The 22,616-nt window shown below is 39.3% G+C and overlaps 1 protein-coding gene across 5 annotated transcripts in view; it reads right to left on the bottom strand.

Annotated features, from left to right (window-relative positions):
• Positions 1-22,616, bottom strand: part of ESR2 (estrogen receptor 2) — a 187,888-nt gene that overhangs the window by 55,019 nt on the left and 110,253 nt on the right. For 4 of the 5 annotated variants that reach the window (XR_014836302.1, XR_014836300.1, XM_021081294.2 and 1 more), the window contains 2 exons: positions 10,154-10,598; positions 7,914-8,086 (listed from right to left, as the gene is read on the bottom strand). Coding sequence is in view for 3 of the 5 variants with exons in the window: in XM_021081294.2 (XP_020936953.2) it covers positions 7,914-8,086; positions 10,154-10,506 (526 nt within the window). In the remaining 2 variants the exon portion in view is untranslated. 5 annotated transcript variants of the gene reach the window in all.

Here is a 22,616-nt window from a genome sequence, read left to right as displayed (position 1 = left end):
CTTCAAAAAGCATTATTTCAGATGCTACATGGACAACAGATTAGAAGCAGAAAAACTGAGGGAGGCTGGGAGACCAGGCAAGAACCCACTGTAGCTATGCAAACCAAAGAGGAGGCTGCCTGGATTGGGCATCAGTAGGAGGATGAAGACAGCTCAGAGACCTGAGAAATTAAGGGAACAGAAATTATAATAAAATAGATCAAGAGTGAACGTGAATAGGGTATTTCGGTACCTTTATTTCCCTTTTTTTTTTTTTTTGCCTTTTCTAGGGCCACTCCCACGGCATATGGAGGTTCCCAGGCTAGGGGTCCAATCGGAGCTATAGCCACCAGCCCACACCAGAGCCACAGCAACACGGGATCCGAGCCATATCTGCAACCTACACCACAGCTCATGGTAACGCCGGATCGTTAACCCACTGAGCAGGCAACCTCATGGTTCCTAGTCGGATTCATTAACCACTGCGCCACGACAGGAACTCCGGTACCTTTATTTCTTAACTGAGTCTTCCTATTAACAATAGGGTCTGAACATCTTACAATAAAATATTTAATGGCCCAGAATTTCAATGTGGGAAATGGATGATTCTCAATGATAAATGAGCAACTCATAAAAGAAGTCACAAAAGAACATAAAGGAGAGGATTCCATTTATACAAAATTCAAAAACAGAAAAAATAAGTATATCCCTACAATATAGTTTAAAGTGGTAAAAACATGGCAAGGAAGGAGAGGTTGGAACTGCCCTGTTTGTAGGGGAAAAGGTGCTGTAATTGAAAGGACCACCCAGAGAGATACCAGAGATATCCTATTTCACTGAGCACTAGTCACATGGAAGACTGCTCTATAATTATTCTCTAAATTGAATATAAATATCGAATTTTATATATCTTACATATCCTTTATACATATGAATACTAATATAAATACTCTATCCTCTGAGAGAGACTGGAAGCAGAGATATTTTGAGAGTAACACTCACTCAGATCTTGGTTTATAAACATTATTCTCCACTGTAAGAAACATGGGACTTTGGAAAAACACCTTATTCTAGCTTATCCCAAAGGGGCAGGAAAAGTAAAGATAAGCCTGAAACATCTTATGCCAGGAAGTAAATAAATGCCCAAAGAATTTAAGGAAAATCTATTGGCCAAATCTGGGATAATTTGGACATCCAAACGCAAACACACACACACACACACACACACACACACACACACACACACACACACACACACACAATGGAATAAGTGTATGTCCTAACTTTATCCCCTGAAAGAGCCTGGGATTAGGGATACCAGCAGCCAGGAAAGTAGCAAAGTGGAATCAAAGCAAACATCACCAGTAATGGGACAAAGTGAAATCAGGCACTACATGAAAGGAGCCAGTCAGAAGAACACAGCATCATTTCTGTGATATTCCTGCCAATGACGTGGAAGCTGAATCTACTGATGAGGGACCAATCACACAAACCCAAAGTGAGGGAGAGGCATTTTGCAAAATAACAGCCTACATGATTCCAAAGTGTCAAGATCGTGAAAACCAAGGAACAGCTAACTGAGGACTGGTCTAGACAGAGAGAGGGAGGCTGAAGACCTAACAACTAAATGCAAAGAGTGATTTTAAATTGACAACTGAATGAGTCTAAGCATTAGATGGTAGAAATCCATCAGTGCTAATTTCCCTTGTGTTGCGGTCATACCAGAAAAACATGTTAAAGTATTTAGGGGTGGTGGGATATAAGGTTGGCAACTCATGATTTCAGGAAAAAAAAAATATATATATATATGCACATTTTCTGTAAGTTAGAAACTCATTTAAAAAATACTCTGTTAGCTTCTCCAACAATAAACTACTTCACACAAATATAAATTCATACAAATAAACATAAAAATACAGATAAATTACAATTTATCAATATTTCAAATGTTATTATTTTAAGCTCTGAAATTAGCTCCTCCCCCCCAAGTTACCACATTTAAAGAACACTTCAAAAAGACACAGTGACATGACTGGGCCATAATTAAAATTTTAAAATTCTCTCCCCCTTTATTTTTCTCTTAGAGTTTATTATAAAGGACCATTTTACTTAAAAAAAAAAGGGTCAGAAAACACAATATGAACATTCTCAATAAGACAGCCTAGAAAAGGTCTTATGCAAGGTCATGATAATTCACATCACTTCTGGCAAAAAGAAAAAAGTCCTCCTTGAACTGCACCAACCACCTCATGTATTAAAATGGTTTTCATGTTCCATGCCACAGTGGGAGAAGCATGCTACTTCCACACTAACAGAACTATGAGAAAGGTCTAAAGCAAATGAAAAGCAAAATATGAAGCTAATTCTTTTGGTTAAGATAGAAAACTTCATAGGAAAATGTGCTTTATAAATACAACACATAAAAAATTATTTTTAAAAAATATATTTATTTATTTATTGGTCATGACCACAGCATGTGGAAGTTCCTGGGCCTGGGACTGAACCTGCGCCACGGCAGCAACCCAAGCTGCTGCAGTGACAATGCCGGATCTTTAAGTTGCTGTGCCACAAGAGAATTCCCATAAAAGGTTATTTTTGCTCTCTGTGAAAAATTGAGTCTCTCTTAATACCTATTATTTTTCATATCTAACTGCATGAAGGAAAGAGACAGCACTGGACATGAAATCAGAATATGTGAGTTTAGTATCAGCTCAGCCTCCCAGTTTCCTCATTTTTTAAAATAGAGCAATGTTTATCACCCATACCCTTCCTGGCACTCTTCTACCTCAAGAACAGGCATCTAGGAGTTCCCGTTGTGGCGCAGTGGTTAATGAATCCGACTAGGAACCATGAGGTTGCAGGTTCAGTCCCTGGCCTTGCTCAGTGGGTTAACGATCCCGCATTGGTGTGAGCTGTGGTGTAGGTCCCAGATGCGGCTTGGATCCTGCGTTGCTGTGCTCTGGCATAGGCCGGTGGCTACAGCTCTGATTAGACCCCTAGCCTGGGAACCTCCATATGCCATTGGAACAGCCCTAGAAAAGGCAAAAAGACAAAAAAAAAAAAAAAAAAAAAAAAAAAGGAACAGGCATCTACCCTGTGTTTTGTTCCCTCAGGACATCCTTCTTGAGTTCAAAATAAAATAAGTCCAAAGTAATGGAACATATGTCTCCAAGCTAAGACTCTTTTACACGGTCTATAGCTAGAGCTTTCCATTTAAAGTTTAGCCTATTGGAGTTCCCGTCGTGGCACAGTGGTTAACGAATCCGGCTAGGAACCATGAGGTTGCGGGTTCGGTCCCTGCCCTTGCTCGGTGGGTTAACCATCCGGCGTTGCCGTGAGCTGTGGTGTAGGTTGCAGATGCGGCTCGGATCCCGCGGTGCTGTGGCTCTGGCGTAGGCCGGTGGCTACAGCTCCGATTGGACCCCTAGCCTGGGAACCTCCATATGCCGTGGGAGCGGCCCAAGAAATAGCAAAAAGACAAAAAAAAAAAAAAAAAAAAAAAAGTTTAGCCTATTGACAGAATATTGTAATTCAACTATGATAGAAAAAATTTTTTAAAAATAAAGTTTACTATCTTAAACGAAGAGTTGAAGATTCTTAAGGAGTAGTCAAATAGATTTTAACTTTCAGAGTAAAATGATAAAAGGTTATTATAAATACCAATGAAAGTGCACAGTAGAATATAGCAGTCATATTACTATTATATACACATATAAATTAAATAGCCAAAAGTATGAATTTTATGTAAATACCATGGAGAAATGAGCCAAATACATATCAAAAAAAAATAAAACTTTAAAAGAGATGTAAAAGACCTTAAATAATGGAGACAACGCGTATTTTGATGTGAAAACTATTATAAAGTGATTCCTTCCCAAAAAATTCATAGGTTTAATAAAATATCCACTCTTCTGATCGGTAAGGATGGGAAGCTACTTAATCAAATTATCCTAAAGTTCCTGTGGACAAATAAACATGAAAAAATAGCCAGGACATTTTAAAAATAGGAGGTATTTGGAGTTCCCAACGTGGCTTAGCAGTAACAAATCTGACTAGTATCCATGAGGATGTGGGTTTGATCCCTGGCCTCACTCAGTGGGTTAAGGATCTAACGTTGCTGTGAGCTGTGGTGTAGGTCACAGAGGCGGCTCGAGTCCTATGTTGCTTGGCTGTGGTGTAGGCCGGCAGCTACATCTCTTACTTGACCCAAAGCCTGGGAACTCCATATGCCAAGGTGCGGCCCTAAAAAAAAAAAAAAAAAAAGGAGGTATTTATGCTGGCATGTATTAAAATCCTTTATAAAACTAAAGTCATTAAAATAATGTGGTAGTTATATGAGAATGAAGAGATAGATCAAAAGAACAGTCAGATTAAACACAAGTATATACACATACTTAATATATATCGTATAAATAGCAAAGATGAATGAACTTAAGATGTTCAAAATCATCAGTCATCAGGAAAATGCAAAATAAAACCACAGTGAGATAGAACTACATACCCAACAGAATGGCTAAAATCTAAGACAGAAAATATGGGAGTTCCTGTTGTGGTGCATTGGAAACGAATCTGACTAGTACCCATGAGGATGCGAGTTTGATCCCTGGCCTTGCTCAGTGGGCTAAGGATCCAGCATTGCCATGAGCTGTGATGCAGGTTGCAGACGTGGCTCAGATCCCACATTGCTGTGGCTGGAAGCTGCGGTTCTGATTTGACCCCTAGCCTGGGAACCTCCATATGGCACAGGTGAGGCCCTAAAAAGCAAAAAAGTAAACTTAAAATATCAAGTTTTGATAAGGATGTGGAGCAACTGGAATCCTCATGCCTTGCTGTTGAGAATACAAAATGGTTCAACAACTTTGGAAAACAGTTTGTTAGTTTTTTAATAAAGCTAAATATACATAAGCTTGTCATAAATTAGCAATTTTACTCATATGTATTTATCCAAAAGAAACAAAAATATATGTTTACACAGAGAGATATGCCTAAATGTGCATAGTAGTTTTATTCAAAATAGCACAAAACTAGAAACAACTTGAATGCACAAATACACAAATTGGGATATCTACTGGAATATTAGTAACAAAAAGGAACTACTAATACATTCAACAGCACAGATAAATCTTAAAAGCATCATGGCAATCAAAAGAAACGGGGAGTGTGGGGTTAGTAGATACAAACTATTGCATTTGGAGTGGATGAGCAGAGGTTCTGTTGTATAGCACTGGGAACTATATCTAATCACTTGCGCCCATCATGTTCCACACATGATGAAAGATATTATGAGAAAAAGAATGTATATACATGTATAACTGGGTCACTCTGCTATACAGCAGAAACTGACAGAACATTGTAAATCAACTGTAATAAAAATTTAAAAAGAAAGAAACCATATACAACTGGTTACATACTTTATGATTCAGTTATATGACATTCTAGAAAAGGCAAACCTTTAGGGACAGAAAACAGATCAAGGGTCAGGAGGTCCTGGGAACTGGGGGTGTAAGTGGCTGTAATGGGCATGAAGGAACATTTGGATATTGTGGTGATGTTCCATATCTTAATTATGATGGTAGTTACATGACCATGTGCATTTCCAAAATTCATAAAACTATGAAACTAAAATAGGGAAATGTTACTGTAGGTAAATTATATCTAAAAGAAACTAAACTCCCATACTTTAAAAAAAATCAATGAAAATGGATTTATTCAATACACCAATGTGGGTAAAATTGACAATTTAAGAAAATATATTTGATTCTTATTTAATTCCATATACCAAGAAAACTGAGTGGCCATTTTTAGTTATTGCAACACATTTATACTGGAGGGCACCAAAAATATGAATAGTCCAAAGAAATAATCCTTCAGGCATTAAGCAACTGCAAGAGCACTTAACTCTTTGCCATTTGCCATTTTAGGACATGGCATTCCTTTTCTCTTCCTCCAACAATTCCTCTGCTGATGCAGAAGAAGGAATGATGTGTGCTGAGCAGGGGAAACTTCTTTTCATTGTTATTAGCTACAGCCTCAGGGTTTATGAAATATAATGAAAACTATGTCCTGCAGATAGATTTTTCCCCAAAAGAAAACAAGAAGCATCTCTTTTTTAAGAATGTAGTTAGTTGTCTTGGGTCAAAATTTCCTCAAGATATTTAATTCTAGAACCTCAACAAGATAGAGAATTGTCATCATATCAAGAGTTTGGTTCTGAATTCCAGAAAATCTGAATCATTCTTATCATATAGCACAGTAAACTGGACCTGGCATTATAATCTACTAGTAGAACTATCATAAATAAAATTTTTTCAAACACTGTTTTAGATGTAGACTGTTTAAGCACTCTATGTGTGTAAAAGCAAAATAAGCAAACAGCTGGATTTATGTTTGGATAACATTTTATAAGATCAGCTTCCTTTATCTGTGTTCTTTTTTCTTTTGATAAGAAAGTAAGTTTGGAAATGGCAGAGGGCCCTTAGCCACCTAACTGTAAAGATTTTTAAATGAGAGTAGAATTAGAAGAGAAATACAAGGAAGAAAGGCGTTGATATCTGCAAACAGATGAGTTAGAAGAAAAAATGGAATATCTTGAATTTGCAGGATGTTTATAATCGTATTTTCATATAACCAATGTCATTTCATTTTTAGAACAACTCTGTGAGTATGTCCACGTCACAGGAGAGGGAAGAAAAATCACAGAGCTACTAAGGGAAGGATCCAAGACAAAGAGGTGGTCATCTCTACAGGGTGAATTTCAGGAGCTTCATAGAAAGGTGACTCTTGATCTACTAACATTCTCCTCCCCACCACCCTCTGCATTCAATCAGTTTTTCTGCTTGAGGTAATGTGTTATCTTAATCTAGAGTTATCATTGGGTGAATTAACTCAGTAAATTGCTGTTCACCATCTGGACACTATGAATTGCTATAAAGTTTCTTTCCTTAACCAGATAAGAACAAGGCACTGGGGCTTTGGCAGAAAAGGGAAGGGAGCTACCAGATGGACTTAGGACAGTGCCTGGGAGGAGCACTACCGGGGGCGGGGTGGTTTAAGGGGCAGAGACTGATGACGGTCTGCAAATTCAAGATATTCCAGCAAAAAAGTGACTTCAGCAAATCAGGGCTGACAAGGGAGCGAGAGTGGCAAGGACAGGTGAGGAGCTGGCTGGCCTTGAAACCAGGTGTGCACAATTTGAAACTGATTCAAAAGGTGACTAAAAAGAAACAAACAAAAACTCAGCCCAGTAGAAATCTGGAGAAGGGTAGGGGAATTGTCTAAACCAAGAAGAGAAAATGAGGTCATGAAGGTGGTCCCATTAGTTTAGGTCAAGACCTGCCTCTAGATCAATTCTCAAAGACCAGTGGAGTTAAACTATTGATTTCTGACTATTCCATAAAATGTATTTATTCTCTCTTCCCCAGGAGTCAGTCCACCGTCCTGATTGTTAGGTACGCCAGATATTAAACATAAGTTAAAGGAAGAAACAATCTGCACTTCCTAACAAGCACAGAATTTTCTCCCAAGCTATATCTTCACAAGGGTTGTAAGTAGATATCTTCTCCCAAGAAGGTGGGGGAGGACCCATTTGGGTTCTTTTTTCAGGGGGCCACGCTCCACATGCAGAGGTTCCCGGGGCAGGGATTGAACCCACGCCACAGCAGTGACCAGAGCCACAGCAGCAACAAGGTCATATCCTTAACTACTGGGCCACCAGAGAACTCGTAGAGACTCACTGGGGTTCTGGGATAGAGATCTGCAAACAATCCACCCCACCCTCCACCCCCCACCCCCCAATAACACACACTCCTCTGAACTGCTTATCAAGTACTTTGTCTACCAAGCAGGCCAATGGTGAAATTTCTGCTAGGTCACCTGCGAATTTGTTTAAAATCAAAAGTGGAAAATTAAAGAAACAGGTAAAAATACTCTTGTACCTTGAATGCTTCTTTTAAAAAAGGCCTTACATCCTTCACATGACCAGACTCCATAGTGATATCCTGACGCATAATCACTGCAGACAGCACAGAAGTGGGCATCCCTCTTTGAACTTGGACTGGTAACAGGGCTGGCACAACTGCTCCCACTAGCCTTCCTTTTCAATGTCTCTCTGGGGGCAAAGAAAACATTCATTGTAAAAGAGCATTAATGGAAAAACAGGGACTTTCTAGAAAAAAAAAAAAAAAGCAGAAACATTGCCAAATTTATCTATTTTCCTTCAAGAGTTCACGATAAATATATTCCAAGAAATCCGATCAAGCAAAACCTTTGGTACTGATATCAGATCTACGAAGAGTCACACTGTTGGGATGACTGACGTCTCCATGTGGTTAGGCGGGTTTATTCCAACCATACAATGCTGACGAGCACTGGTAACTAAGGATGGCCAACTGCAGCCATCAGCATGTACATCTTGAGTGGAATAAGTGACCAGATTGAATCTGGGTGAGGAGAGTGTGGAGAAGGAAAGGGGAGAGAGAAAGGAGAAGAGAGAAGAAAGGGGGAGAGAGTAAACATGTGCCTGTCATTTGAGAAGGCTTTGAAGGTGTTCAATGCTGGATGGAGGGCGGGGCCAGGGCTTCCATAAGGAAGGAAGAGCCCAACCAGGGAGCACTGGCAGGCACCAAAAACACACTTGGCTAGTTTCTAATTTTGCTAGGGCATGTTTCTTTTGGAAAGGAAATGGTAGAGGTGAGAATGATTTATAAATGAAGGTAATTATATTGTGGTTTGGTGTACCCAAATATTAGCAGCACTCTCATTAGACCTCGTGCTCAGAAACAAAATATTTCTTCCCTTAAGGGCTGCACGAGAGGAGTTCCCAATGTGGCTCAGCAGGTTAAGAAACGGATTAGTATCTATGAAGATACATGTTAGATCCCTGGCCTCATTCAGTGGGTTAAGGATCCAGCATTGCTGTGAGCTGTGATATACATCACAGATGTGGCTCGGATCCCCTGTTGCTGTGGCTGTGGCAGAGACTGTATGCCTGGGAACTTCCACATGCTGTGGGTGCAGTGCTTTAAAAAAAAAAAAAAGGCTGAATGAGAAAAGACTATTTTTTAAAAGTCATCTGCAATTTTCATATTCTCTTTTACGAACAAACAGAAGCTTCTTAATAGAAAAATAAAATTACTGCGTAATATGGCTTTCTTGAAGTTTTATCACACACTTGAAATAATAAATTTCAACGTCAATTTTATACATTGGTTGTTTTGGAAATTTATTTCCCCCTCATGTTTCTCCCTATTCTACCCTGCCTTCCATAGCCATAATTATCATTTAAAATATTACAAATTGAATGGAAATAATCCATCATGTTACCTAACACTTAGATTTTAAGAAATTTCAACTAAAGTCCACATTTAAATAGTTTCCTGTCAATCTTTATAAAATATTATTTTACTTCATTGTTGAAAAGCTCATCCCAATTTTTGTCTGTCTTTTCAGGATTCACATGTCTAGTATTTAAGTTAAAATACTGACAGTTACCTTTATCTTGGACACAATTTGTCATGAACACTAAACTGTAATTTCACTGCAAATAAGAATCTAACTTGAAAGTAAAAATTTCCTTTTCAAACCCAAATCACTTCATCAAGAAGAAAGTGATTTAAGTTAAACCTTTGTTTTCTAAAGACCATAGTCACGATAGTGAGTTCCCCCCACAATACAGATCTCTAAAGGTCAATTTTTAGGAGTTCCCATCGTGGCTCATTCATTTCAGGGGAAATGAATCTGACTAACATCCATTAGGACTCAGGTTCAATCCCTGGCCTCAATCAGTGGGTTAAGGATCCAGTGTTGCCACGAGCTGTGGTGTAGGTTGCAGATGTGGCTTGGATCTGGCATTGCTGTGGCTGTGGTGGAGGCCAGTGGCTACAGTTCTGATTCAACTCCCAGCCTGGGAACCTCCATGTGCCTCAGATGCGGCCCTAAAATGACAAAAAAGAAAGAAAGGGAAAAAAAAAAAAGCTTAAGGTCAATTTTTAAACAAGGAGTAGAACATCAGGATAGACATTCTAGAATTCAAAATTCTACAAGTTGGAATTATCAGGTGTCTTAGGTACTCTGTGTGATCTACGTGACAATAAAGACCCTGTATAACACATTTCTTCTAAGTTGAAGGGTGATTTGAGTAATGCCCATGAACTACAATTCAGAAGACTGGATTTACCTGTTCACAGGTAAGGTGTGTTCTAGTGATCTTGTGTCACACCAAGGACTCTTTTGAGGTTCTGCATACAGAAGTGACGGCTGGCAATGGATGGCTAAAGGAGAGAGGTGTCCAGGAGTTGGCCACAACACATTGGGGCTTGTGGCCTGTCGACCAGGCCCAACTTCGGAGTTACTGGAAATACTGTAATTCACCACAGCAGGGCTATAAAATGTCATGGCTGAATATTCATGGCAGCTTTCTACATAGGAGGAAGGGATATATATGGGGCCTGGCTCCAGGGGCAGGACAGATTGACTGCAGTTGTAGGAGACAGGAGAGTTAAGGTTAGATGGTGAGTTTTTGATATCCATTGTCTTGAATAGGTCACAGCTAGGAGAACTCCTTGTGAGAAGAGGCACAAAGGGACATTATAATTTTCTCAAAGAGTCATGGAAAGGTATGGCTGTAAAGAAAAAAGAAGACATTTCTAAGTTACAAGTACAAGCGCAACTATTAAAAAGGCTGGCATATTTTAATTAAACACACATAACACATAGCACACATTTGTATGAAAAATAGGCATGAAAATATTAACCTCAGAGGGGTGGGAATGTGAGGCATGGAACATCCCATTTTCTACTTCATTCACTTTCTTCCTCCATTTGTTGTTAGTCACAAGCATTTTTCTTTTTTTTTTTTTTTTTTACCGTGGAAAATACTTTCAAAAATTGAAAAACACAAGTTTAAGTAAAAATGCAAATTTTTTTTCTGGAACTAGATTGTTCTTAAGGAAAAATAAGCAAAAATAACCAGGAAAACCCTGAAAGAGCAGATCAATGAGCAAGACTAGCATTAACAGATATTCAGATATGCTATGAATCTCCAGTAATAAAAAAGGAATAGGGGACTTCCCTCACTGCCTACTGGTTAAGGACTCAGCTTTGTCACTGCTGTGGCTTGGATAACTGTGGTAGCTTGGGTTTGATCCCTGGTCTAAGAACTCCTTCATGCCATAGGAGCAGCCAACAACAACAACATAAGGAATAGACAGGCCAAAGTATTTGTGTCAATGATCAATGTATCCCCTCTCACTTTTGAATGTACTCTCCAATATACATTCTCTGAGAATGGAGTTGTCATGGAATTAAAACATTGCTAGTTAAAGCCCAATGCTAAGCTTCCTTGGTAGAGGGGGCTGCAGGGACACTGTATGAGGAGGCTGCTGTGATTTCTGGCAGGAGCAGAGGCTGGCAGTGTGGGTGTGAGAATATCCAGGGGAGCCTGTTCCAGCCATGAGTCCAGAATGAGGTCCCCCTGCAGACTTGGGGCACTTGCCTAGCAAGAACCTTTCTGCAGTAACCTGTTCAGACTGTGGCCTGAAGAGTTAAGAGAAGTTGTTCCTTGTGCAAGCTTCAGCATTAGCAGCTGCACGGTCTGTAGGCCTTCTGCCCCCACGTCACCTGGACTCTCAGGGCATGCCCACTCCCCCAGCCGTTGATCACCTGCTCCCCACCTCCAACTCCAGACTACTCTTGTCTGGCTACACCAGTGAATATCTCTGCTGATCAGTGGTGAAACCAACTTTTCCAAGAGTCTGAAACCCTGAAGTTTGGCCTTCCTTGAGTACTCTCCCTCAGCTCTCAGGTGCCATGTAGAGTTTCTCATACTTCATCACCTACCATAGTTGGTAATTCTTATATTAGACCCCCATTAAACCTACTACAGAGTTTCTACTCTTCATTAGTTTGTCTTTGCTTTTTAGGGCCGCACCTTGGCATATGGAGTTCCCAGGCTACGGGTCAAGTAAGAGATGTAGCTGCCGGCCTACACCACAGCTAAGCAACATAGGACTCGAGCCGCCTCTGTGACCTACACCACAGCTCACAGCAACGTTAGATCCTTAACCCACTGAGTGAGGCCAGGGATCGAACCCACAACCTCATGGTTACCAGCTGGGTTCATTATTATTGAGCCAAACGGGAACTCCTAGTTTCTATCTCCTGACTGGACCCAGACTGCTATGCAACAGAAAAGGAAATCCCAAAAGAGCAAACTCAAAAAACTCAGAAGTTTTGGCATATGATAAAGGTGGTATCTCAAATCATTAGGAAAATAGTGGATAATGGAATTACAACTGGAAAAAGAATATACACCAGAATAAACTCCAAATGCTAGAGACTGAAATGGTAAAACAGAATTGGGAAGAGGAAGCAGAGGGAGGAGGAGGGGAGTAGCGGTAAGACAGAAATGAGGGGTGGGAAATAGGAAGCTGCTGCCCAGATACTAGAAATAAATGTAGTAGGTAAATCCCTTTATAACATGGATGTGAGGAAAATCTGCTTAACTATGACTCAAAAAAGATGTGCATAAAGTACATAAATTTATAAAAGTGAAGACTTGCATATTAGAAACACACCGTAAGTCAAAGAACTTATGGCAAATTCAAAAAAAAAAAAAAAACAAAAAACAAAAAAACAAACCTCCCAACTTATATTAGAAACAAAGAGCTAATTAATATTCCTGGTATAAGGCGAGAACTCTTGGAGTTCCCATTGTGGCTCGGTGGGTTAAGAACCTGAAGTTGTTCCTGTGAGGATGTGGGTTTGATCCCTGGCCTCACTCAGTGGGTTAAGGATCTGGCCTTGCCGCAAGCTGTGGCATAGGTCACAGATGTGGCTGGGATCTGATGTTGCTGTAGCTGTGGTATAGGCCTGCAGCTGTAGATCTGATTTAACCCCTAGCCCAGAAACTTCCATGTGCCGCAGGTGCAGCAGTAAAAAGAAAGAGAGTGAGAGAACTCTTAAATTAAGATGAAAAAAGACCAAAAATTCATTAGAAAAATATGCAAAAGACAGAAGCAGAACAGAGGAAAAGGAAGGCAAATGGCTCTTAAAACACACCAAAAGTGTTCAACCTTGCTCAATAAAGATATACAAATTAAACTACACCAAGATACCATTTCTCACTTATGTTTGCCAAAAATTCAAATGTTTGACAGACTCTCTTGGCAAGGTTATGAAAAATCACATATTCTCTGTTGCATTACTGGTAAGAGTGCAAAATGGCACAACCTGCATAGCTTTATAGTAACATAGCAAAATTACAGAGGTCTTTACCCTTTGGACTATGAGTCCATAGTGATGTTGAAAAAAAAAAAAAAGAGAATCATCTGCTATCACTGCAAGTAGTTATTACATCAGTTCCTCACTCTGAAAATTAGTAGTTAAGAGGAGAAGAACTGAACTGGTACCCTGCCTTTTAAAGAGGATGTATAGTTTATCCCAAGGTAGAAGGAAACCTTTCCTTACCAAAGAATGCCACTTAATAAACAGTTCAGGAAAATATTCAGATAGATAGACCAGACAGATAGATAGACAGAGACACAAACAAGTTGAGTCAAAATGTTAACAATTACTGAATCTAGGTGGTGAACCTACAGTCATTATACCAGTCTTTCAACTTTTCTGTAACTGAAATTTTTCATGATAAGAAACTTTGGAGAAAAAACAATAACACAAAACAATTAAAGATGGAACTGGAGACTCTCATACTAAGTGAAGTAAGTCAGAAAGAGAAAAACAAATACCATATGGTATCACTTATATCTGGAATCTAATATATGGCCCAGATGAACTTTTCCACAGAAAATAAAATTATAGACTTGGAGAACAGACTTGTGGTTGCCAAGGTGGAGTGGGAAGGACTGGGAATTTGGGGTTAATAGATGCAAACTATTGCCTTTGGAATGGATAAGCAATGAGATCCTGCTGTATAGCACTGGGAACTATATCTAGTCATTTACGATGGAGCATGATAGTGGGAGAAAAAAGAGTGTATACATGTATGTGTCACTGGGTTACCTTGCTATACAGTAGAAAATTGACAGAACACTGTAAACCAGCTATAATGGAAAAAATTAAAATAATTACAAAAAAAAGAAACTTTTTTTTTTGTCTTTTTAGGGCCGCACCCACAGCATACGGAGGTTCCCAGGCTAGGGGTCAAATTGGAGCTGTAGCCACCGGTCTACGCCACAGCCACAGCCACAGCCACACAGGATCCGAGCCACATCTTCGACCAACAACACAGCTCGCAGCAACGCCAGATCCTCAACCCACTGAGCGAGGCCAGGGATCAAACCCAGGTCCTCACAGATGCCAGTTGGGTTCCTTAAATACTGGGCCATGACAGGAACTTCGGAAACCTTTTTTTAAGTTAATGGAATAGGTAAGCAATAAGATCCTGCTGCACAGCACTAGGAACTATATCTAGTCACTTGTGATGGAGCATGGTGGAGGATAATGTGAGAGAAAGAATGTATATATATATATATATATATATATATATATGTATATGTGGCTGGGTCACTTTACTGTACAGTAGAAAACTGACAGAACACTGTAAACCCACTATAATGGAAAAAATAAAAGTCATTAAAAATAAAAGTTAAACTGCAATAATACAACCTGGGAAAGGGAACAATGACCACTAATAATGAGATTAGTTGAGAGAGATCACGAAGAAACTTGTTAGGAATTCCTGCTGTGGCGCAGCAGAAAATGAACCCGACTAGTATCCATGAGGATGTGGGTTTGATCTCTGGATGTGCTCAGCAGGTCTGGGATCCAGCACTGCCATGAGCTTTGGTGTAGGTTGCAGATGCCACTCAGATCCCATGTTGCTGTGGCTGTGGTGTAAGCCGGCAGCTACAGCTCCAATTCGACCCCTAGGCTGGGAAGTCTTCCATATGCTGAGGTGCAGCCCTAAAAAGCAAAACAAAACACAGAAAGAAAAGAAACTTGTCTAGGAGTTCCCTGGTGGGTCAGCATGTTAAGGATCCAGTGTTGTCACTGCTGTGGCTCAGGCCACTCCTACGCACAGCTTCAATCCCTGGCTGAGGAACTTCTGCATGCCACAGGAGAGGCAAAATAAAGAAAGAGAGAAAGAGGGAGAGAAAGAGTAGGAAGGATAGGAGGGAGGGAGGAAAGAAGGAAGGAAGGAAAGGGAGAAAGAAATTCGCCTACTTGCCTAGAGAAGTTCTCCATCTTCAAAATTTTCAGCTCTAGTTGTCACCTACTCCCATATGTAGGTGACCTGGTTTTCTAAAGTTCCCAACACTTCCTCCTGGCATTCTCAACTGAATGCTCACTCCATTTATCCTCAAGACACAATGCACCTATGGTGGTTTTAAAAAACATCCACGAAGTCTTCAACACACCTCCCTTCGAAAGGTGGTGCCTAACTTCCCCTTGAGTACAGCATAGAGTTAAGTGACTCCTTTCTGACAAATCAGTATGGCAGAGGGATGGCATGTACTCCCATAACTAGGTTACAAAAGGCACTGAAGCCTCGTCCTGGATTCCTTTCTTGATCCATGCACTCTGGGGAAAGTTATCTGCCATACTGTGAGGTCACTCAAGTAACCCTATGGTGCCTCCTGCCAACAGCCAATGAGGAACTACAGTGAGTGAGATATGCTGGAAGCAGATCCTCCAAGCCCAGTCTAATCTTCAGATGACTGTAGCCCTGGCTGACACCTGGACTTCAGCCTCATGAGAGGGCCTACCCCAGAATCATCCAGCTCAGCTGCCTCTGAATTCCTCTTAGAAATTGTGTGAGATAATAGTTTGTTGTTTTAAGCTGCTAAATTCTATGATAATTTTGTTATACAGCACTAGATAATTAATACAATATCCAGGGCAAAATTAATTATTTTCCTCCCTCGAGCCACTTATTTCTTAATGTTGTTAGTGACCAAGTCCATTACAGTTTTCTCTGATTTCTCTTCTTCATTCTGTTACCATCCATGTCCATAAGAAGCATGCAAAATGCACTGTGAAGTGATTGGTAATTTATACCTAAGCACTTTTTTTTCACTCTGGCATCCTATAGTTACTTACATAGAAGCTGAATCTCCCTTATTGGAGGGTGCATACAAGATCTCATGTGCAACAAGACTCAGGGCAAAAGCAGTTACTGCATAGGACTTGGGTAAGACCTACATGCTGGAATTGAAGAGTCACTTGGGAAGGCAGGGGGTGGCTTTGGCTCTCTCTGGGGTCATAAAAGCTAGTGATAGATATATCAAGGTGAGTTCATCTGCATGAATTCTTGCTAGACACATACATCTTGCTGGGGTCATTAGCACCAATGTTGACCTCATACAACAGCCTACAGGCTCCAGTGCTGGGATGCCTCAGGACAAACAACCAGGAAAGTGGAACCACAGACTCGCCCATCAGCAGACAGGCTGCTAATGACTTTCTGGGCCCACAGCCATGTCAAGACACTCCCCTTTACATGGTCCTGCCCACCACAGGACCAATCCAGTTCCACCCACTAGTGAGCACGCACTGGCTCCTCTTACCAGGAAGCCTGCACAATCCTCTAGACCAGCCTCATTCACCAGGGAGCAACACCAGAAGCAAGAAAACTACAATCCAGCAGCCCACAGAACTGAGTCTACAAGCTCAGGTCAGAATCCACCATGGGACCAGTCGGTCTCTGGTCTTTGGATGATGCAAGGGGAGTGTACTTCTGTGACACAAAAGACATCCCCTATAGAGGGCTACTTCTCCAAGGTTAAGAAATGTAACTAACCTATAATATACATAAAAATATAAGTTTAGCAAAATAAGATGGCAGAGGGATATGTTCCTCAAGAAGGATCAAGATAAAAATCCCACAACAACAACTAAGTGAAATGGAGACGGGCAATCAACCCAAGAAAAAGTTCCAAGTCATGACAATAAAGATGATCCAAGAGCTTGGGAAAAGGATGCACGTACAGAATGAGGAGTTACAAATTTTTGACAAAGAGAAAATATAAAGAACAACCAAAGAGAGTTGAAGAATACAACACCCAAAATGAAAAATGCACTAGAAGGAATCAATAACAGAATAAATAAGGCAGAAGAATGGATAAGTAAGCAGAAAGACAGAATGGGGAATATCATTGTCATAGAACAGAATAAAAAAAAAAGGAATGAAAAGAAATGATTAAAGTTTAAGAGACCTCTGGGACAACATCAAGTACACCAACATTCATGGTAAAGGGGTTCTAGAGAGAGAAGAGAGAAAGACCCTGAGAAAATATTTGAAGAGATAATAGTTGAAAACTTCCCTAATGTGGGAAAGGAAACAGTCACCCAAAGTCCAAAAAGCACAGAGAATCCCATATAGGATCAACGCATTATTGAGACACAATTACTGAGACACACAATAATCAAACTGACAAAATTTAGGGAGTTCCCGCTGTGGTGCAGCAGAAACAAACCCAAATAGTATCCATGAGGATGAGCATTCAATCCGTGGCCTTGCTCAGTGGGTCAGGGATCCAGCATTGCCATGAGCTGTGGTGTAGGTCACAGATGTAGATTGGATCCCGCATTGTTGTGGCATAGGTCGGTGGCTTGAGCTTTGAGGGACCCCTAGCCTGGGAACCTCCATATGCTGTGGGTGCACCCCTAAAAAAAGAAAAAAATCTGACAAAATTTAAAGAAAAAAGATAAATATTAAATATTAAAAGCAACAAGGGGAAAACAACAGATAACATACAAGGGAATCCCCATAAGACTATCAGCTTATTTTTCAGCAGAAACTGCAGTTTAGAAGGGAGTGACATAATATATTTAAAGTGTTGAAAGAGAAAAACCCACAACCAAGAATATTCTATCCAGCAAGGCTCTCATTTAGATTCAACAGAGAAATCAAAAGCTTTATAATATAAATAAGCAAAAGCTAAAAGAATTCAGCAACACCAAACTAGCTTTACAGCAAATGTTAAAGGAATTTCTCTAGATGGAAAAATAAAGACCACAACTAGAAACAAGAAAATTACAAAGTGGAAAAGCTCACTGGTAATAGAAAATATAGAGTAAAGGTAGGAAATAAACAAGTATGATATTGAAATCAGTAAGCATGAAAGAGTGTACAAATGCAATTATATTTAAAATATATTTGAAAAATAAAATACATTTTAAATTGAGACAACCAACTTAAAGCAATCATGAATATATAAAGACTACTATAGCAAAGCCTTATGGTAACCACAAACCAAAAATCTATAATAGATGGACCACAAAATACTATGAGATTAGAAATCAACTACAAGGAAAAAACTGCAAAAAAAAAAAATGGAGGTTAAACAATATGCTACTAAACAGCTAATGGATCACAGAAGAAATTCAAAAGGAAATTATAAAATATCTGGACACATTTGAAAAAAAAATGTCAATCCAAAACCTACTGGATGCAGCAAAAAGAATTCTACAAGGGGAATTTAGAGCTATACAAGCTTACCTCAGGAAACAAGAAAAATCTCAAATAAACAATGTAACCTTACATCTGAAGCAACTAGAAAAAGAAAAGGAAACAAAACCCAAAGTTAGTAGAAATAAATAACAAAGACTAGGGCAAAAATAAATGAAATAGAAATTAAAAAACAACAGAAAATTTCAATGAAACTAAAAGCTGGTTCTTTGAAATGATAAACAATTTGATAAACCTTTAGCTAGACTCATGACAAAGAAGGAGAAGGTGCAAATCAATAAAATTAGAACTGAAAAAGGAGAAATTACAGACACCACCACAGAAATACACAGGAGCATAAGAAACTACTACAAGCTGCTCTATACCATTAAAATGGACAACCTAGAAGAAATGGACAAATTTGGAGAAAGGTAAAATCTTCTGAGACTAAATCAGCAGGAAATAGAAAATATGAACAGACCATTTACAAGTACTGAAATTGAATCTGTTTGATATTAAAATTCCCAACGAAAAAAGTCAAGGACCAGATGGCTTCACAGGTGAATTCTATCAAACATTTAGAGGAATGTGAACACTTATTCTAAAACTCCTCCAAAAAATTGCAGAGGAAGAAATACTTCCAAACTCATTTAAGGCCACCATCACCTTGATACCAAAACCAGCCAAACGTATCGCAAAAAAGAAAATTATAGGACATTATCACTGATGAACATAGACACAAAATTCCTCAACAAAATAGTAGTACACCAAATCCAACAATATATCAAAATCACAGACCATGATCAAGTGGGATTTATCCTGGGGATGCAAAGGACTTTTGATATCTGCAAATCCATTGGTGTGATATACCATATTAACAAATCAAATAATAAATGCAACATGATCATCTCAATAGATGCAGGAAAAGCTCTGGATAAAATTCAACATCCACTGATGATAAAAACTCTACAGAGAGTAGGCATAGAAGGAACCTACCTCAACATAATGGAGGCCATAGATGACAAACCCACAGCTAACGTCATATTCAATGGTTAAGGGCTGAAAGATTCCCTCTAAGATTAGGAAGCAAGATAAAAGATGCCCACTCTCACTGCTTTTACTCAGTGTAGTTTTGGAAGTCCTAGCTATGTCAATCAGAGAAGAAAAAAAGAAAAAAGAAAAGGAATCCATATTGGAAAGGAAGAAGTAAAACTGTCACTGTTTGCAGATGACAGGATACTACACATGGAAAAATCCTAAAGACACCACCAGAAAACCAACTACAGCTCATCAATGAATTGGGTAAAGTTGCAGGATACGAAATGAATACACAGAACTCTGTTGCATTTCAATACATTAACATCCAAACATTAAAAAGAGAAATTAAGGAAACAATCCCATTTACCACCACTGAAAAAGAAACACCTAGGAATAAATCTACCTAAGAAAGCAAAATACCTGTATTATAAAAACCGTAAGATATTGATGGAAGAAATTTACAAGGACACAAACAGATGGAAAGATACAACATGTTCTTGGATTGGAAGAAGCAATATTATTAAAATGACAATACTACCCCAGGCAAGCTACAAATTCAATGCAATCCCTATCAAATTAACAATGGTATTTTCACAGAACTGGAAACAAAAATTTTTTAATTTGTATGGAAATACAAAAGTTCCCCAATAGTCAAAGTGCCCTTGAGAAAGAAAATGGAGCTGGAGGAATCAGGATCCCTCACTTAAGGCCACACTATAAATCTACAGTCAATAGACACATAGATTAATGAATAGGATAGAAAGCCCAGAAATAAACACATGCACCTATGGTCAATTACTGTATGACAAAGGAGGCAAGAATATACAATGAAGAAAAGACAGTCTATTTTTTAATTTTTTATTTTTTTTGCTTTGTAGGGCTGCACGCACGGCATATGGAGGTTCCAAGGCTAGGGGTCAAATCTGAGCTACACCTGCTGGCCTACGCCACAGCCACAGCAATCCCAGATCCGAAAAATGTCTGTGACCTACACCACAGCTCATGGAAATGCTGGATACTTAACCCACTGAGCAAGGCCAGGGATCAAGCCCGCAACCTCATAGTCCCTAGTTGGATTCGTTTCCACTGCACCACTATGGGAACTCCAAGATAGTCTCTTTAATAAGTGGTGCTAGGAAAACTGGACAGCTACATGTAAAAGAATGAAATTAGAACATTCTCTCGCATAATACACAAAAATAAACTCAAAATGGATCAAAGACCTGGATGTAAAACTGGATAGTATAAAAATCCTAGAGGAAAACAGAGCAGAACACTCTTTGACATAAATTGCAACAATATCTTTTTGGGTCCATCTCCTAGAGTAATGGCAACAAAAAGAAAAATAAACAAACAGGACCTAATTAAAAGCTTTTGCACAGCCAAGGAACCATAAACAAAATGAAAAGACAAACTACAGGATGGAAGAAATTAATTGCAAGCAATGCAACTGACATGGGATTAATTTCCAAAAATATAAAAACAGCTCATATAACTCAAAAAAAATCCAATCAAAAATGGGCAGAAGGAGTTCCCATCGTGGTGCAGTGGTTAACGAATCCGACTAGGAACCATGAGGTTGCGGGTTCGGTCCCTGGCCTTGCTCAGTGGGTTAATGATCCGGCGTTGCCGTGAGCTGTGGTGTAGGTTGCAGATGCGGCTCGGATCCTGCGTTGCTGTGGCTCTGGCATAGGCCAGTGGCTACAGCTCCGATTCGACCCCTAGCCTGGGAACCTCCATATGCCGCGGGAGCGGCCCAAAGAAATAGAAAAAAAAAAAAAATGGGCAGAAGACCTAACCAGTCATTTCTCCAAAAAAGACACCCAGATGGCCAACAGGCATAAGAAAAGATGTTCAACATCGCTAATAATTAGAGAAATGCAAATCAAAGTTACAATGAGGTATCACCTCACAAGGGTCAGAATGATCATCATCAAAAAGTCTACAAATAATAAATGCTAGAGAGGGTGTGGAGAAAAGAGAATCCTCCTGAACTGTTGGTAGGAATGTAAATTGGTACAACCACTATGAAGAGCAGTATGGAGATTCCTCAAAAAACTAAAAAATACAATTACCGTATGATCCTGCAATCCCACCTCTGGGCATATATCCAGAGAAAACCATAATTTGAAAAGATACATGCAATGTTCATTGCAGCACTATTTATAATAGCCAAGATATGGAAGCAGCCTAAATGTCCATCAACAGATAAATGGATAAAGAAGATGTGGTATATAAATATGTGTATATGTGGTATATGTGTACACACACACATACACACACACACACACACACACACTATGGAATACTATTCAGCCATTTTTGTAGCAACATGAATGGACCTAGAGATCACCAAATTAATGAAGCCAGATAGAGAAAGGCAAATACTATATGACATTGCTCATATGTGGAGTCTTAAAAAAGGATACAAATGAACTTATTCACAAAACAGAAATGGACCCACAGCCATAGAAAACATAATTATGGTTACCAAAGGGGAAAGGGAGGGAGGGATAAATTAGGAGGTTGGGATCAACCCATACACACTATTATGTGTAAAATAGATAACCAATAAGGGACTGACTATACAGCACAGAGAACTATCCTCGATATTTTGTAATAACCTATAATGGAAAAGAATCTGAAAAAAATATATATATATATAACTCAATCACTGTGCTGTACACCTGAAACACAACATTGTAAATCAACTATATATATATATATTTTTTTTTTTTTGGTCTTTTCTAGGGCCGCACCCACGGCATATGGAGGTTCCCAGGCTAGGGGTCTAATTGGAGCTGTCGCTGCCGGCCTATGCCAGCGCCATAGCAACACCAGATCCAAGCCGCCTCTGCAACCTACACCACAGCTCACAGCAACGCTGGAACCTTAACCCACTGAGAGGGGCCAGGGATCGAACTTGCAACCTCATGGTTCCTAGTTGGATTTGTTTCTGCTGCGCCACGATGGGAACTCCCAATTATATTTCAATTAAATAAAATTTAAAAAATCTATGTGCATTTATTAGTGAGTACTGGACTTCATATTTCAATTACTCGAATTCCCAATCAATGTATACAAATCCCTGATTTCTAATAAAAAATAAAATGTTAACTACTGTCAAAATCAGCAATTTCCAAACTTTTTTGAAAAGTTGTAGTAAAATACAAAGTTTACCATCTTAAGTATG

This window comes from Sus scrofa, chromosome 1 (assembly GCF_054392235.1).
Source record: "Sus scrofa isolate SSC_HxYL_T2T_F1_AM1 chromosome 1, Sscrofa_HxYL_maternal_Yorkshire_Landrace_v2.0, whole genome shotgun sequence".
Classification (NCBI taxonomy): Eukaryota; Metazoa; Chordata; class Mammalia; order Artiodactyla; family Suidae; genus Sus; species Sus scrofa.
This window is presented reverse-complemented; position numbering and strand designations above follow the sequence as displayed.